The sequence below is a fragment of the Microtus oregoni genome, unplaced genomic scaffold (assembly GCF_018167655.1).
Source record: "Microtus oregoni isolate MIOR12 unplaced genomic scaffold, Mior012 000071F_ref0000514, whole genome shotgun sequence".
NCBI lineage: Eukaryota > Metazoa > Chordata > Mammalia > Rodentia > Cricetidae > Microtus > Microtus oregoni.
The window spans coordinates 619,862-638,993 of record NW_024543978.1 but is presented as its reverse complement, the minus strand read 5'-3'; the positions used below and the strand labels follow the sequence as shown (position 1 = coordinate 638,993).

The following is a 19,132-nucleotide window of genomic DNA, read 5'->3' as shown; positions in this document are numbered from 1 at the left end:
GAAAGAGAGCCCAGAAGCAGGGGTACCCATCAATCCCACGGAGAATTTCAGATGAATCCACAAAAAAGACTAAGCTACTTATCAGCAACTATTAAACACAATATTAATATAAGGTCACTAAACAATGACCAGTTGAAGAGCCATGTTAGAAGACAAAATTAAAGTATAGTTGAAACACTGCTAGGGAGGCAAGTCTTAGGTATCCCAACTCAGGCCCCATAGGTAATAAAAGAACACCTACAATAATTTACTGGTAAACAAAAGAAACAGGGAGAAGGCAGTGGCAAGACAACAAAATACCAAAGAGGAGAAAGCTGCAAGATTTGAGGTTGACTCTTTTTTCTACCAGTGGCTGGTAGTAGTTCTCATTTAAGATACAATGTGCCCCTCCCTCTTAAGAAGACCTGTGACCTGGCCTCTTATATGTTGGGAAACAGCCCAGACAAGGGCATAGCTAGCCCTGGTTGTTACCTCAATGGTGGAACAGTCAGGTCCTCGCAACCAACAGAAGGCAGACTTCCCACCTAATACAGTTTCCCAGCCAATAGCGTTTCCTACCTAACACTGCTTCCTTGAGCTGTGAAGAGGCTGTGAAGGCTGCAGCAGCTGCAGCAGCTGCATTTTCTGTTTCCATGTTATCTTCTGTCAAGTCACCCCTGGTAGACAGAGAAAAAGAACATCAGAATGACCAAGTACACAGTTTGCAGTCCCTGGCACACCTAGAGTGTAGAAGGATGAGACTCATTGCTGACAAAACAATTATAATTTTCTATCTATATTCAGAAGTTGTGGTGGCTATTCAGTCAGGGAAGAAAGTATAAGTGCCTACGTCCCCCTCAGGAGAAAATGTAGCCTGCATTCTCTGCTCCATGTTTGCCTTCCACAGGTGCCCGGACAAGTGTCCATGGACAAGCAAAGCCAATGTGAGGAACTTACAGAAGCAACAATGTTCATATGGGAACTCAAAACCATTATTTCTTTAATTAATAATGTTTTCTGTTTCCAATATTATAATTTCATACTGTTACACAAAGTTGCTAAAAATATATATTTTACAGTTTTAGAGCTCAAACCCAGGCCACCAAGCATACTAAGCAAATGTTCTACAGAGCCATATTCTCAGAAAATACAAAAGTTTTTTTTATTTTTTTTAAATATTTATTTATTTATTTAGTATACAACATTCTGTCTGCTTATATGCCTGCAGGCCAGAAGAGGACGCCAGACCTCATTACAGATGGTTGTGAGCCACCATGTGGTTGCTGGGAATTGAACTCAGGACCTTTGGAAGAGCAGGCAATGCTCTTAACCACTGAGCCATCTCTCCAGCCCAATACAAAAGTTTTGAAAGAGGAAAAAAATTTATCTTCGTTAACCCATATCTCAAACCAAAATAAATTATGAGCAAACTAAAAGGAAAGGCAAAAGGTGAAACCATATAGTATGGAATTTTTTTAAAAAGAAGATGATTAATAGTAGTAGTAATAAAATGGTCAAGGTTTTTTCTTATAGACAAAATCCAGAATCATAAAAAAGGATACCGTTGGATTAAAAATAAAAATATTTGGGAATGGGATGCATCTCAGCTGGTAGACTGCCTACCTAGCATGCACGAAGACCCCAATTTGATTTCCCAGTACCACATAAAATGGGCATGGTGGTACACACCTGTATTACCAGAAGGCAGAATAATCAGAAGTTCAAGGTCATGCTTAGAAATACAATAAGCTTGAGGCCATCCTGGGCTACAAAAGATCCTATTTCGGGGGCAGAGAGATGGCTCAGTGGTTAAGGGCACTGACTGTTCTTCCAGAGAACCTGGGTTCAATTCTCAGCACCCATAAAGCAGTTCACAACTTTCTGTAACTCTAGTTCTAGGGGACCTGCTGACACCCTCACACAGTCATACGTTCAGACAAAACAACAATGCCCATAAAATAAACAAATAAATAAATAAATAAAAGAAACCTCCAAAATATAGGGGGGAAAAGAGATCCTATTTTAAAATAAACAAACAAAAATAGAAGCTGGGGCCAGTGAGATAGCTCAGCAGTTATTGCCAAACCTCCTGACAGCCTCAGATCAAATGTGGAAGTTCTCTGACTTCATATGTGTAAATACACACACACACACACACACACACACACACACACACACAATCATTTCAATACTCAAGAGCAGAAACGGGGATTACTACCAGTTCCAGACAAGCCTGGTCCACCTTAGCTCTTCCCAGGCCAGTTAGGGCTACATAGCCAAGACCCTACTTCAAACTTGCTCCAAAATTTAAAATATAAGTAAATAAATAAAATTAGGAGCTAGAGAGATGGCTCAATGGTTAAGAGAACTTGTTGCTTTTACAGAGGACCTTGATCCATCCCAGCACCCACATGGTGGCTCACAACTACCTGTTACTCCAGTTCCAGGGGCCCCAATACCCTCTCTGACCTTTATGAGTACCAAACAAATGGCTTGAATACATGCAGGTGAACACATATACACACACACAATAAAAAGGTAAAAATCTGTCTTGGCTGGCCTTGTACTCACAGGGATCTACCTTCCTCTGTCTCCCAAGTGCTGGGATTAAAGGCATATGTCACCATATTCTGTCCCAAAATAAATAAATATAATTACCAGTAAAGGCACTTGTTATGCAAGCTTGATGCCCGAGATCAATCCCGAGAACCCAGGTCAAAGCAGAAGACCAACTACTCGGAGTTTCTCTCTGAGTTCCACACACAAACACCACGGCACACATAATAAATTAAAAACAAAACAACAAAAAGACCCTTTTAGCATGGGGCAAAAAACAGCATGAGCAACTTTATAAAAGAGAGAACACATGAATAGTTGGAGGACAGTCCAAGGTCCAAGACCAGAGCCATGAGAAACCTGCGAGGAGACTGCTTCCAATTCCTAAGAAACGCGAATGAGGATAAGGTGAGAACTGGTATGCTCAGTAGTAGAGTGCTTACCAGTAGAGTGCTGGGTTCAATCTCCAGCACTGGGAGAAAAAAAAGATGAGTGAGAAACCACTTTCATCTAGATGGGCCAAAGATGGAAGTATCTACCACCAGGATATTTGTGGAAAACAGCAGCATTCCGGCATAGCTAGAGAACCCCAAGAGGGCACACATCACGGTTTAGACATAACGTAGCTTGCCCAAAAGGTTTGTGTTGAAAGCTTAGTTCCCGATAGAGCAGTATTCAGAGCTAGAGCTTTTGGGGAAGTGACTGGATCATAAAGGCCCTGACTTTATCAATAAATTAATCACTTGATGGATGATAATATGATGATATTATTGAGAGGTGATAGAAAAAAAAGATGCAGTCTAAAGTAAGTAGATCCCTGGGAGTGTGCTTTGGAAGGACATACCTTGTCCCTGGCTCTTCCTTCCATTTTCTGTCTCCTAGCTGTCCTGGGATGAGCACCTGTGCCTTTCATCTCCATTCACCACACCCTTCTACCTCCCCATGGCCTAGGAACAATGAAGCCAACTATCAGGCTCTGAAACCGCTTTACCAACAGGTCTCTGTCATCCACAGCTGCTTGCACAGTTGTAGGTTTCTTTCTCCTGTGGCTAGATAGTCTTCTAAGTCTACAAAATGTCCACAATTACTACACAAGCAATAGGCAATTTTCTAGGCAAGCCTGCAGTTCATCAGAGGTCAGGGCTTGGCCCAGACTAGGGATCCCTCAGTGACCCAGAGGTTAAGAACTGCTGCTCTTCCAGTGGACCTGGGCTCAATCCCAAGCCCCCACATGGCGGTTCACAGCTGTCTGTAGCTCCAGTTCCATGGGATTCAACACCGTCTCCTGGCAACGTACTCAAAAGGCACAGACATACAGGCAGGCTAGACACCCATACAAACAAAAATTAATTAAGAAGGTCTCTAGGAGGTAAGGAAAACAAAGGTAGTGTGAGGCACGGATGGAGAAGGCCTAAGGGCAGGGCACCAATACGTGGCAGCATCAGAAAGCCAGGCCCTGGAAAGGATGTCTACAGCAGTGAATGCAGTGTGGATAACAAGTGTGGCTTGAGAACTCTCAGACCTGCCATACATCCCTAGAAAGGACAATACTCCTTGTCTCAGAGGAGAGGAGGAGTACAGGAAGAGGAGGCTATTCAGGGTTAAAGCATGGGCTACTCACTGCAGAGAAGAGGGAGCCTGGAACCCACAGCTGGGTCCTACCTGACACATTTGCCCACTGTGAGTACACACAGCCCCAGACAGCCTCCAGCCTGACCGCTCCCCTCACTGGATTTATGTACCAGGAGCTCCACCCAAGCATCTCAGAAGCTCATAAAACAGTGTCCTGAGGGCTTAGCCGCATCTCCCCTGTGGAATACCTGATGCTGCTGTTTCACTGCTTCCCAATCACCAAGAGTTATTTTGCCTTGAACCAGGTCAGAAATGGAAGTTAAACAGAAACACAAACTGGGAACTAGTTTTATTTTTAATTAATTAATTATTTTGTTTTTGGTTTTTGAAAACAGAGTTTCTCTGTGTAGCCCTGGCTGTTCTGGAACTCACTCTGTAAACCAGGCTGGCCTCGAAATCACAGAGATCCATCTGCCTCTGCCTCCCGAGTGCTTGGATTAAAAACATGCACTATCACCATCTGGCTTGCAATCTGCCTTTTGAGACATTAAGAATGGCTCTAAATCAGGCATTGTGGTGCACACCATTCATCTCAGCACTCAGGAGGCAGAGGCAGGTCTGATGTACATAAATAGTCCAGCCAGGACTTCTTAAAGCAGTGGTTCTCAACCTTCCTGATACTGAGATCCTTTAATACAGTTCCTCATGCTGCAGTGACCCCCAAGCATAAAATTGTTTTCAGTGCTATTTAATTACTGTAATTTTGCAACTTTTATGAATAATAATGTAAATATCTGATAAACAGGCTGATAATGCAACCCTTGTGAAAAGGCCAATCAAGCCCCACAGGGGTCACAACCCACAGGTTGATAGTCACAGAATTAAAGAGACTCTGTCTCAAAAACAACAACAATAATAACAACAAGAAGGAATGACTTTGATATAAACAGTAATATTAAATGGGAACACCCAGACTCCAGAAAGTCTGCAGGAACTTGGAAAGGAAGCTATCATCCTCAGCCAGAACTTTGGACAAAGCAGAGGACAATGACAGAACCAGATGTACACCCTGTCCAAAACAAACTCTTACAAGAAAGGAAGTCAGGAGTGGGGGAAAGAGATCCTGAAACCCCTCGCTGTGCCATTTAGGAGAGACTACAGCTACCAACTTGGGAGTCAGTAGAAAACCCATACAAGGACATTAGCAAACCAAGGGTCAGCATTAGCTGGAAATGGCCGAGGAAATCAGAGTGAAGATTGAGGGTAGAAGTACCTCCATGGGTGTAGTATAGACCCTCTGCAGCACAGCCTATAAACTTATCTCTCCAACTCTCAGCAAAGAGGTGAATAAATTGGCATTTCTATTCATATATCACATAAAAAATATATTTTCCCAAACATGTGAACTCCTGGTCTTCTATTGAGAACCACTTTCTTCTCTGTGGTAGGCAGACTGCCACAGCATGGTGGTGAGCAGGAATAATTCTGTCAGGCTTTCTAGTAAAGAATACTTCCCAGGTCTCCCCAAATCAGGAAGGAAATCAGTTCCCACAAGGAAACTAACTAGCCTCTATCTACTTTCTTTTCCTTTTTTTTTGTTTGTTTGTTTGTTTTTTGGTTTTTTTGTTTGTTTGTTTTTTTTTGCACACATTAAGAGTTAAGTCTTGGGACTGGAAAGATGGCTCAGTGGTTAAGAGTACTGACTGTTCTCCTAGGAGACCTAGATTCAATTCTCAGCACCAACATGGTAGCTCACAACTGTCTGTAATTCTAATTACAGAGGACCCAACACCCATGGCAAAACACCAATGCACATAAAATAAAAATAAATTAATTAAAAAAAGAGTTAAGCCGGGTGATGGTGGCGCACGCCTTTAATCCCAGAAGGCAGAGGCAGGCGGATCTCTGTGAGTTCAAGACCAGCCTGGTCTACAGAGCTAGTTTCAGGACAGGCTCCAAAGCCACAGAGAAACCCTGTCTCGAAAAACAAAAAAAAAAAAAAACAAAACAAAAAAAAAGAGTTAAATCTCATTTTCCAACTAGTAGGATAATGGATACAGCTTCCCATCAAAAATGCAAAAATGGAAAGTTCTCTCTGTGAGTTCAAGGTCAGGAAAAAAAAAGTTCCCCAATCTTCAGGACAGATCTCCTGGGGGCTATGTGGGTTCTTCCAAAGGAGGAATCACAGCCTCCTTTCTACAACAGGACTGAGCATTGGGAGCAACATGCTAGCACCCTGGTACTAAGGTCACAGATAGAAGAGGCCTTCTGATTCTTCATGGTTTTTCCCATCAAAGAGAGTCATTTATTATTCTCCCACTTAACTCGGGCAAACTTTGATCAGCTTACGAATGGGACGGAGAAGACGCTACAGCTCCCAACCCTGCTATAGAACCTTCCACTATGAGGACACACTCAGACAGGTATCTCGATAGGTATAGAGTGAGGCCACCCAGACAAAGCAAACCCAACACACCAAGAAAGTAAAAGGCACTGGCTATCCACTCCATTGAGGTCTGTGATAGTCTGTCATATAATTTCTGTAGCTAAGTCAGGAATGACATCAGGGTGGGAACTGCAATTTCTCCCTAAATAGTACAGAACCATCAGCAGAGGCTTGAACAAAAGAAGACACTGCAAGTACTGGGCCTCATGGCAGAATAAAGAAACCTGTATCTTGGCAATTTGGAGGAAGATGTACAGAAAGTAAGAAAGGAGAAAGTCCAGAGGCAAAGGTAGATGGTATAACTTAAGAAAAGTTGGCTAGAAACAAGTCAAGCTAAGGCCGAGCGTTCATAAATAAGAATAAGACTCCATGTGTATTTATTTGGGAGCTGGACGGCAGGCCCCTCAAAGGGCAAAGAATAAATAGTAAAAACAACAAACTAAAGCCTAAACCATAAAGCCAGAGCCAAATGAAAGAATTAGAAGAAATAATAAATATTTATATATTAAGTTCCCGAATTTTGAAATGATTTCTTTTTGGTTTTTCAAGACAGGGTTTCTCTGTGTAACAGTCCTGGATATTCTGGAACTCGCTTTGAAGACCAGGCTGGCCTTGAACTCACTAAGATCCACCTGCCTCTGCCTCCCAAGTGCTGGGATTGAAGGCGCATGCCACCACCACCTGGCTTCCCTTCCTCCCTTGTCCACTTCTTTCCCACTACTACATAGCCTACACTGGCCTGGACTCAGGATCCTTCCACCTTAGGCTCCTAAGCAATAGGATTATAGGCATGAGCCACATCCAGCCTGTGGTAGTTTCTTACTCCTCAGCAACTAACATACCAGTAAACAGGGCAAACTGACCAATTATACTCTTGCTACTTCTCACTACTATTAAACAATTGTTACGTCCTTGGTATATGCAAACTCTTTGCATCCCAGGAAAGCAGCTCAGTGTTGATACAGCAAAGCTGACCTCCAGAAATTGCCTTTCTAATGAAGACAAAAGTAGCAAATATGTACACCCAGATGCTAAAGAACTATGTTGGCCAACACCCTCATATCTAGGATAGCCCCAGAAGTTGATCTCTCTTACAAGATAGCATGACACCCACAAGGGACACCTCTAAGCTCACAACTACGTGAAAATATCCAAGAAGACAGACAGTAATACCCAACTATGCATGGTGGTGTCTGCTTTCCATTATTCAGGAGGTGAGGCAAGAGGATCCTCTTTCATTCCAGGTCAGCCTAGGATACATAGTGAATTCCAGAATAGATTATAGAATGAGATCCTGTCAAAATAAAGAGAAGGGGGGAGTAATATTGAAGGGTCTTTGATATGGGACTGAAACTGTACAGTAGTGGTCCACCACAATGTTGGGCTTCAGCTGGAAAGACTATCAGGAAGATAGCCCTCATTTCCCCCAAAATCCTAGGTGATACTAGAGATATGAAGTATGTCAGTTGAACTCCTAACAGTGACCCTAGGGCAGAAAGCAGAAGCTACGTGACCTTTTCTAATACAGTGTCACTTCTGCCACACTATTTACCACAGAGTACCCCAAATCTAAGGTGATGTGGGAAGTCCTTCTGCATATGTGTTGCTTTTACTGGTTAATGAATAAAGAAACTGCTTTGAGCCTATAGTAGGGTAGAACAGAACTAGGCAGGGAAAACTAAACTGAATGCTAGGAGAAAGAAAGCAGAGTGAGGAGACGCCATGTAGTGGCTGGGGACAGACGAGCCAGAACCTTACAGGTAAGCCACAGCCCCGTGGCGCTACACCGATTAATAGAAACGGGTTAAATTAATATTTAAGAGCTAGCCAATAAGAAGCTAGAGCTAATAGGCAAAGCAGTGATTTAATTAATACAGGTTCTGTGTGGTTATTTCAAGTCTGGGCGGGTTCCTACAACACTAAGGGAAAAGGTGGGTATGGCTTTTGGATAAGGGTATGAAAAGATCAATGGGGGGGTGTCAGAAAATACAGTATACCTAAAATATATACCCAGGAAACATCCAACCCATATATCAAGACAATGATATAAATCAAAGGAGACTCAGTGGGCTGCATATAGTAGCACTTTAATTCCAGCATATGGGAGGCAGAGGTAAGCAGATCTCTATGAGCTTGAGGCCAACCTGGTTTACATAGTGAATTTATACAAGACAGCCAGGGCTATAAAAAGAATCTGTCTCAAAAAGAAAAAAAGTCAGGTGGTGGTAACACACACCTTCAATCCCAGAACTTGGGAAGCAGAGGCAGGCAGATCTCTGTGAGTTCTAGAACAGCCAGGGTTACAAAGAGAAACCATGTCTCGAAAAACCAAACCAAAAAAGAAAGAAAGAAAGAAAGAAAGAAAGAAAGAAAGAAGAGAGGGACGGGCAGAGGAAGGAAGGAAGAGAGAGAGAGAGAGAAACAGAAGGAGACTCCTCATTGGAAATGCTATTGGAAGGTCCTACTTTACAGACAGGGTCTTCTGCTATGTTCACAAAGCAGGGGAGGATCACACATAATTCAACTCACAACCACCCTAAGTCAGTCCTGCACAGCTAGGCACACCAGCTCCCATGTTTTCCCTGAGGAGGAAGGCTCCGATCCCTATTCTGCAGCTGACAGCAACACATGCCTATGAGAAGAACAGCCTGCTCAATAGAGAGGGCAGCAAGGAGAGGGCTACAACCTTCCTCTTTAAAATTGACTGTCAACAAGTGAGCCAAAAGCTCACCCAGGCTCCAGGAAAAGTTAAGTTCAGTATGACAATACTACACAAGATTCAGCAAAGACAAGCCCAAAGCCCAGAGACCAAGTCTCTCAGGGGAGAAAGAATAAGAAATCCCACAGCCACTGACTGCTACCCTTTCCCTACCCCTTGTCAGGGCAGGAGTTATCCCGCTACCTCCTCACAATTCTGTATATAAAATTCTGTATATAAGAGGCAAAAGGCTTGGTTAAATGTGACTTTTTGACCAACTAATTATCGCTTTTGACCTCTAGAACAAGAGATGATAAAGAAAATATTCAGTTGCCGGGCGGTGGTGGCACACGCCTTTAATCCCAGCACTTGGGAGGCAGAGGCAGGAGGATCTCTGGGAGTTCGAGGCCAGCCTGGTCTAGAAGAGCTAGTTCCAGGACAGGAACCAAAAGCCACGGAGAAACCCTGTCTCGAAAAAAAAAAAAAAGAAAGAAAGAAAATATTCAGTTCCTACTGTTTCATTTATCGAAAGAGCAATCACCCAGAGATCTAGAATCACACTACCATGGTGAACTGCAATCACCGTAGATCTGCTGATCCTGACACACTCTGCACTTCACCTTGCTGTGTCCAGTCTCAGAACCTTGTATGGACAGAAATCTGGACGCTCACCCCTACACCTGGCAGGACCAAGGCTTAGTTCTTACCCATGAGGGGCTAGATTTGTTGTTACAAGCACTGTCTTCACTTCCTCCACACCACTGCCGTCAACTGCAGTGTCTGGAGTTGTCACAACCACCACCTCTTCCATGTGGACGCTCACATCTGGGGTCGCCATGCTTAGTGGAAGAAGATGCCTGAGGTCAGCAGTGTTGCTCCTCCAGGGTCTCAAATCCTAGAACAAAGCAGGGCACAGGTTATAGTTTCCATACTGGCATAACAAAACAGTTGAGGGCTGAGGTGTAGATTAATAAGAGAGCACTGCCAAGTATGTACAAGGTCCTGGATCATATCTCCAGCACTGAAAAAAAAAATTTTTTTGCTACCACAGTACATAGCAGTTGACAGTATTCAGTATCACCGAAGACTCTCCTCCGAGTTGCCACCTAATGCTCTCTGACAAGAAATGGCGGCAATGCAGGAGCCCCTGGGCCCTGGATTGGTAGATGCCATAAATAAACCCAATCTTTTCCCCCCGAATAGATGGGTCACACACCTCCACTCAATCCATGTCGACCTGGAAACTCAGACACAGCGAGCAGCAGAATATGGAAGGAATGCAAACTCTGGGTGATTTTCCTGAAGGCGGGCTTCCCAATTACTACTTTTTATTCTTTATCTCCTGGCTGAACTCAAAAGTGGTCTGAGCCCAAGTGTAGATAAGAAGCACCCGACCTTAGGAAAGTGTAGTGAAATCCACACAAGACAGAAAGGAGAAAACACACTGCTAATAATTATTATTATTAGTTTCTGTCTTTGCTGGGCCTGCCCTGCGCAAACTCAAGCTCAAACTCTGTGATGGTGGTAGTAACTTCAAAAGCACCAAATTTAGAAGCAATGCCTCCTCACTCGAGGACTGGTTTAGAGCCCAGAGATTGTACTCTCTCATATCCCAAGCTCTATGCCAGGCCCATGATGGACCCAGTCATGAAATGTTGGAGCAAGCACAGCAGGGGTTTCTAGCCGGAGGACAAAAAAGAGGCCCTAGAGTTAGAGTGGGTGGGACATGGTATAGATAGGAAGGATGTACAGACAAGCCTACACATAGCTACACAAGAATGCATATAACATCCTGAGATGTAACACGTATGGACCTAACCCTACATGGAAAACTGATGGCTTTCAGTACTGACTGACCTACAGGGCATACTGCTGCAGTAGTTAACTTTCAACTTGATGGAATCTGTAATCACCTGTGAAATGAACCTCTGCCCATGCCTGATGGGTATTATCTTGATTACCTTAACTGATATTAGAAGATCCATCTTAATTATAGATGTGGCTATTCCCTGGGCGGGGAATTCTGCACTATACAGGCAGAAAAAGGAAGCTAATAAACAAACATGCATTAATTGCTTTTTATTTATGACTAGCCACTTCAAGCTCTTGCTGTGTGAACTGAAATAAATCCTTTTTCCCTTAAACGAAGCTTTTGTCAGGGTATTTTATCACAGTAACAACAACAAACTAAGACAGTTAGTTACACTTAGGCTTCAGACTGGGCCATGGACAGTATTCACAGGGTGGGTGCCAGGGTCACTGCAGAGGCTCTGAAGATGGACCTGAACACAGCATGGAGGAGTGAAGTGCTCCCTGGCTGGGTGTGGTGGACATGCCTGTAATACCAGATTTCAGGAGGATGAGCAAAAAGGATCCCGAGAGAGAGGTCAGAATGGATTACAGAGTGAGAGCCTGTCTCACTCAGGGCTGACCAGATGGCTCAGGGAATAAAAAGACCTTTTGCCAACACTGACAACCTAAATTTGATCCCAGAGAGCTGTCTATGGAGGAAAGAACTGACTGACACAAGTTATCTTCTGACAACCACACATACAAAATGGATGTGGACATGTATACATGCGTGCACACACACACACACACACACTCTCTAAATAAATAAAAAAAAATGCAATTTTATAAAGTTTAAAATAAACCACTTGGCCTGACCAACTAGGTCCAGCCCGTACTTCAGGAAAAATGTCCACTCTGAGACACTGAACACACAACCTCATACAATAACATTTTTAATGTTATTTTTTTAATATTTATTTATTATGTATACAACATTCTGCCTCTATATATGTCTGCAGGCCAGAAGAGGGCACCAGACCTCATTACAGATGGTTGTGAGCCACCATGTGGTTGCTGGGAATTGAACTCAGAACCTTTGGAAGAGCAGGCAATGCTCTTAACCGCTGAGCCATCTCTCCAGCCCCTTTAATGTTATTGTATACAGGTGTAATTCAAAACTGATTGACAGGGGCTGGAGAGATGGCTCAGTGGTTAAGAGCATTGCCTGCTCTTCCAAAGGTCCTGAGTTCAATTCCCAGCAACCACATGGTGGCTCAAAACCATCTGTAAAGAGGTCTGGTGCCCTCTTCTGGCCTTCAGGCATATACACAGACAGAATATTGTATACATAATAAATAAATAAATAAATAAATAAATATTTTAAAAAAAAACAACTGATTGACAGCTGGGTGTATAATCCCAGCACTCAGGAGGCAGAGGCAGGTGACTCCCTTTAAATCCAAGGCCAGCCTTTTCCACAGAGCAAGTTCCAGGACAGCCAGGACTACACTGAGAAACTCTATCTCAAAACAAACAAACAAACTACTGTAGGAATTCCTCTGCCAGTAGCCTTTAAGTTACCCACCCACTTGGGCGTGACCTCTTATACTAAATTATTTATATTGATATAAAGCGCACTTTCCACCTCTTTTCTGGCTAGGGGATTCAGTTGCTGTTCTTTTTTTGTTTTGTTTTTTTTTTGTTTTTTTTTTTTTTGGTTTTTCGAGACAGGGTTTCTCTGTGGCTTTGGAGCCTGTCCTGGAACTAGCTCTCTAGACCAGGCTGGTCTCGAACTCACAGAGATCTGCCTACCTCTGCCTCCCGAGTGCTGGGATTAAAGGCGTGCGCCACCATCGCCCGGCTCAGTTGCTGTTCTTCCCCTGTCCTCCATTCCAGCAGTGGTTTGTGACTTGTGAGTCATCCCTAAATAAATACCCCTCTATTATTCTCAATTCTGAGCTAGTGTGGGACTTCTTTTAAGCGTCCTTCTTCAACAAACTGCTTGATATATAAAGAACCAGGAAAGCCTGATTACTCTCAAGTGAAAAATCATCAAGAGACACTTAATGCTACAGTCAACAGAGACTTGTAGACAACTAGGTGTACCATCCTCCAGGAGTAAGCCAAATATGCCTGAGAAGAGGTCTGTCTGGATACAAAACATAAGTTACCACCAACCAAAAGTCTAAGAATAAAAAACGTGTGTATGTGTGAAAAATAAAAGATCAATAAAAATAAATACAAAATAAAACTGGATGGGCTCCATGGTAGCATGGAGACAACATAAGAAGGAGTCAGGAACATAAGACAGAGCTTCAGAAATTGTCCAATCTGAGCATTGGGGAACAGGCTGGAAGGCAGGCTGAACTGAGCTTCACAGAGGTGCAGCAAAGCCAGTGTGTGCCACTGGAGTCCTAGAGCAGAGCAGAAAAGCATTAAACTGAAAAAAATATTAAAATATACTTTGCGGAACATAGCCAGGCATGGTTGCTGCATATTTGCACACTTGTAACCTCAGCACCAGGAGGAAAAGGCAAGAGGGTTGCTAAAAATTCAAGGTCAACTGGATGACATATCAAAAAGAAAAAAAAAAGCTAAATGTTCCCCAAATTTAGTGACAAACATGCCTGTCCCAGAAGCTTGGCAAACCTCCAACAGGCATATCCCAGTCAGAATCAAGCTGGAAAAAAAAAAAAAGAAAGAAAGAAAAATCTCCAAATTCCAGGTAAAAAGGTTTGCTTTACCACATGGTAACTGGAGTTCTCATAAGAAACAAAGGGACTACAAAGTAAAGAACAATTGTTATTTATGTGTGTATTTATGTCCTGGAGTGTTGTGGGGTAATCCTGCTGTACACTGTGATTATGTATTACTCTCATTGGCTAATAGAGAACTGACTGGCCTATAGCTGGACAGACAGAGACTGGGTGAGGGAACAGACTAGGAGGACATTGGGAAGAAGGTCAGAGTCCAAGGATGCAGAGAGAAGCAAGATGGTCAGGCCATCCCGAGAAAAGGTACCAAACCATGTGGCAAAGCACAGATAAGAAACATGAGTTAATTTAAATGTTAGAATTATCTAGTAACAAGCCTCAGCTATTGGTCAAGCACTTATATTAACATTTGGTCCCTGTGTCAGTTATTTGGGAACTGGCGGGGGAGAGAGAAAAGTCCACTTACACCAGAGAGCAAACCCATAGCATTCTCTCTGCCCTCTTTCTACTTTTTTAAAAAAGATATATTTTAGGTTTGTGAGTATTTTGTTTGCAAATATGTATGTATGTATGCATCACAGAGTTCAGAAGAGGGCAAGAAGATCAAGGTCATCTTCTGATATATAAGGAATTCAAGACCACCTATACTACATGAGTCCCTGTCTTTAAAAAAAGTAAAAAGTTTAAAGCTATTATAATAGACAATTCCATTAGGATTATATATTTAGGCTAGAAGACTGAGACCATAAATACTTGCTAAGGGATAGAAGAGATGGTTCAGAGTTAGGAGTGTTTCTTGCTCTTGTAGAATTTGGTTACCAATTCATGGGCTAGAGTGTTCTCTTTTGGTGAGCTCATACACAGAAACAGAGATAGAGGGATAAGACAGACAGAAATAATAATAAAATAATAGTAATAAGTAAGCCTCAAAAAATAGATTAAAAACTTGCTGGGCATAGTACCTTTAATCCCTTGGAAGTGACTTTAAAAAAAAAGAATCTGAGGGGCAGAGGCAGGCAGATCTCTGTGAGTTCAAGGCCAGCCTGGTCTACGGAGCAAGAACCGACAGCCAGAGCTACACAGAGAAACCCTGTCTCAAAAACTAAATATTTGCTAGAAGGAGAAAAAAAATTAGTTTTTATGTGTATGTGTTGTATGTTTGTATGTGTGTGGTTTTTCGAGACAGGATTTCTCTGTGTATCCCTGGCTGTCTTGGAATTCTTTCTCACTAGTAGACCAAGCTCGTTTTGAACTCAGATCCACCTGCCTCTGCCTCCTGAGTGCTAGGATTAAAGGCATGCGCAACCACATCCAGCTCAGAATTTGTTTTTTAATGCTGATTATTTATTTGTGTGTGAAAGTACATGCTTGTGTCATAGAAATGGCGTCCAGAAAAGAAATTGGTGATAATTTTCTCTTCCTACTTTGAGTATCCTAGGAAATCAAAATCACATTGTCAGGCTTAACAGTAAGAGTCCTTGCCTGAGGATCCCTGGCCTCAGAATTTTCTTTCTCTTTTTAAGACAGGGTCTCACTATTTAGTCCTTGCTGACCTGGATGGAACTCACTATGTGGACCAAGCTAGCCTTGAACTCTCAGAGACCTGCCTGTCTCTGCCTCTCCAGTACAGGGATTAAAGGTGTGTGAGCTATGGAGAGATGACTGCGCTTTCAGAGGTCCTGAGTTCAATTCCCAGCACCCATGTGGTGGCTCACAACTATCTATAGTGGGATCTGATGCCCTCTTCTTGCATAAAGTCAATAAAGCACTCATATACATAAAATAAATAAATTTATTTTTAAAAGGTGTGTGAGCTATCATGCCTTGATCAGAACTTGATTTTTATCATAATAATTACTAATGACTAGCACTCACCAAGCAGCAAGTATGTCCAAAGACAGATTTCTCAGACTCCACTTCCACAACCATACTCCAGCCTCTACAATTAAACTCTCGGTGATAGAACCAACTAACCAAACAGCTCGTCACAACACATCCCCTTAGAGAGCTCAAATTCTTTGTTAAATTATATATTCAACCTTATATCCCCAACACTTTTTTTTTAAGAGAGAGAGGATCTTGTTATACCCAAATTAGCCTCAGATCTGTGACCCTCCTGCATCAGCCTTTTGAGTGCAGGAAGTACTGATGTGCACACCACCACCACCGCACCTGGCTCCAAGCCTAAGCACATGAAGGCTTTTTATGAACTTCTAGGGGGAGGAATGCAAAGCTGTCAGATTTCCTAGTTTATCTCCTCCTGTAAAATGCCAACCAATGATCTTGGTTCTGGGCTGGACCTGGGTCCCCGGAGGATTCCCAAGGGCCAAAGGGAAGTAAAGAACTTTTGAGCTACCAAACACCAACAATATCCAGTCCCTGTAGTATCCTTGACCCAAAGATCCAAGGAACCAGGAAATGTAGGCTGACTAAAAGCAAGGATTGTGGCAAGGAAACATTCACAAAGAGAAAGAAGCAAAAAGAAACTAGGGGGCCACTTTCCAAAATAATCACAAGTTGGTAAGAATGAGCCCCACCACAGAGGATTTGGTTGAGTTAGAGTAAGAAAGAAAATTATTCAGAGCCAAACCCACAAGGAAAAACACTGATTTTCCTACAGAGAACACACTGAACATATAAGTAGAATATATCTTGTTTCGCTGTGTGGAGGAGAGGAGAGAATTTGAATGCAAGAGCATGTGTGCCACATTGCTTGTGCATGAGTCAGAGGTGCTGGCCCTCAACTTCCACTTTGTTTCAAAACAGGATCTCTGTGTTGTCCACAGCTTCATATGCTAGGCCAGCCAGTCCATGAGCTTCTCAGGATTCTCCTGTCTCCACTTCCCATTGCCCTGCAATGGGCTGATATCAGACACTCCTGCTACAGGTCCCGTTTTTATGTGAGTTCTGGGGATTTGAACTTACGTTCTCATGCTTGCAAAGCAAGCACTTTTACCCACTGAGCCATTTCCCCAGTTCCAACAGAATATATCTAGGCACAGGATACTAACAATTAGAAAACATAGATAAAGCGGCACTTCTTTCTTGACTAAAAAGGTATAGAAAATGAGCAATGGAGAAGAAAAAAAAAAGCTAAAAAGAACAAGGGAAGGAAAAAGAAGTACTAAAAACAAAAAACAGAAAAAAATATTTTGAAACTTGTGAAGCCCTGCATGAGGCCAGAAGTTCCATCCCCAACACTGAGAAAAATTTGAGAACATCCTTAAATTCAGCCTTTTATTATCGCTCCAATACAAATCTGGAAGCTGTCCAACAGAACAAGGTGCATTAAATCAAGGCATATTTACATGTGAATATTTCCAGCTATGAAAGAGTTTATGGAAACCTCCATCCCCAGGTTAGGACCAACCCAGGTCTGTAGAGACTATCTTCAAACGCTTCTCAGGAATCCATGTACATTGGCAGACTTCCTACTTCTGGAACAAAATTTTTCACTAATGTACTGTTTTGAGAGTTAAGACTTCAAAGCAAAGACCTCTAAACAAGCCTCAACAAACATTTTTAAATTCTTTTTGTTTGAGACAGGGTTTCTCTGTGTAGGAAGAGGAGTAATGGAGCGAGGCAGGGGACCAGTAAACTTCACCGTATGGCAGGACCCTAGCACTGAAGGGACACCTCAATATCCTCCCTTTCCAGGTGAGTCATAAGGAAGTTGAGTCTACAGGGCAGTATGGCACAGGCCTTTAATCCCAGCACTTGGGAGGCAGGAGCAGTCCGTGAGGTCGAGGCCAGCCTGGTCTACAAATGGATAGCCAGGGCAACACAGAGAAACCCTGTCTCGAAAAACAAAAGCAAAACAAAGAACAAAAAATGTGGGTAAATCTATGGCCTAGGTATAAATTCGTTTTCCTTGGTGCTCTAAATCGATCTCTGTGTGTGTGTGTCTGTCACATGTCACACATGGACATGTGTTTTGCATTCTACATATGTCCAAATGGTATGTATGTATGTGACGTATGTGTACTCCAGAATCTTTCCAAAAAGTTTTGCATACTTCCTGTGAAAAAAACAAGCTAAAAAAAGCTAAGTGGGCAGTCCTACATTTAACTTGGTGAGAATAGTGATGAAACTGTTGTATTTGAAATGTTTGCAAGAGAACCGGTTCAGCAAAAAAAAAAAAAAAAAAGTAATCAACTAAATAATAGCTAAAGATGTAACCAATCATGACTAAATACGGATCAAACTGATCCGGTTCCCACCGATGAGACAGATTATCCATTCAGTTTGTCCCGATGAGTTCTTACGTGGTGGTTCTCACCAACCACAGTTTTACAAACGAGTCCCTACTGCGGTTCCCACCAACAGGTCCACAGTGACATGGTTCCACTGATGGAGGAATTACAATTACGCTCATAAGTCTCCGTGGGTTCCGTTCCGAGCCGAGGTCCTGGGATGAATTCCCACCGCCTTTCCACCCTCCCTCGGGAGACCCGACTCATTTGGCGCCCACCGGTGGATCCCCACCACCACCCCACGGCCCCTTTCCGCTCCGGCTTTCCCTGACGACGCGACCCGGCTCCGGCGCAGCCAAGATGGACGCCGGAAGCACAGCCGCCTTCGCGAGCCCTCGCGCCAGGCGCCCGCGCCCGCCCGCCTGACGCCGCCGCGCCTGACGCCGCCGCCGCCCTCGCGTGCCCGCCGCCCCTCCCCCGGCCTCCCCTCCCCCCGCCGTAACGTCCTGACGCTCCGCAGGGACCCCTGACTGGACGGCGGCGCGTGAGCGGCGCGAGAGGCTTCGCCGCGGGGGTGCGCGGGCACGCCGAAGCCGCTTACCTGGGCCCACACCGGCCTGCTCTGGCGCCCGGCTGTGACGGGTGCGGCGGCGGGTGGCGGCGGTGGCGGCCGCAGGCTTCGCTCCTTGTTGGGGATTCGGCGGCGGCGGCGGCGGCGGCGGCGGCGCGGGCGCGCGCTTCCTAGTGACGCAGACACCAAGGCCGCGCACGCACGGGCCGGGCGGGCTTGGAGACTTATTTGGCGCCGGCCGCGGAAGCGGATGGTGTGGTGAGACAGTACCCGAAGGGCCCTGGCGCGCGTGCGTATCAGGCCTTGCCTCTGTGCCCGGTGGTTAGGTGTTCCGTGGCTCAAGACGCGTTTGTAGTCCGCGCGTGGGCTCCACCTGGGAAACCGTGCATTCCAGGTGTGTGCTCTGCAACCCAGCCTCGGCCCTGCCGCGACCCACATAGCCGCAGAACTCGAATGTGGCCGGGCGGTGGTGGTGAACTCTTAATCCCAGTACTCGGGAAGCAGAGGCAGGAGGGTCTCTGAGTTCGAGGCCAGCATGGTTACAGAGCGAGTTCCAGGACAGGTCCCAAAGCTACAGAAAAACCCTGTCTCGAAAAAAAAAAAAAAAAGAAC

At 44.0% G+C, this 19,132-nt stretch overlaps 1 protein-coding gene across 2 annotated transcripts in view; it reads right to left on the bottom strand.

Moving 5' to 3' along the window:
• Gmeb2 (glucocorticoid modulatory element binding protein 2) overlaps nucleotides 1-18,801 on the bottom strand; it is a 36,316-nt gene extending 17,515 nt beyond the window's left edge. Inside the window, exons 1-3 of one of the 2 annotated variants that reach the window (XM_041641750.1) lie at nucleotides 18,551-18,801; nucleotides 9,959-10,146; nucleotides 559-656 (exon numbers count right to left, since the gene is read on the bottom strand). In XM_041641750.1, coding sequence (XP_041497684.1) covers nucleotides 559-656; nucleotides 9,959-10,089 — 229 coding nt within the window. In that variant the 5' untranslated portion in view covers nucleotides 10,090-10,146; nucleotides 18,551-18,801. The remainder of the gene's footprint in view (nucleotides 1-558; nucleotides 657-9,958; nucleotides 10,147-18,550) is intronic. The other variant, XM_041641751.1, reaches the window with a different exon arrangement.
• Between the last annotated feature and the right edge of the window lie 331 nt (nucleotides 18,802-19,132).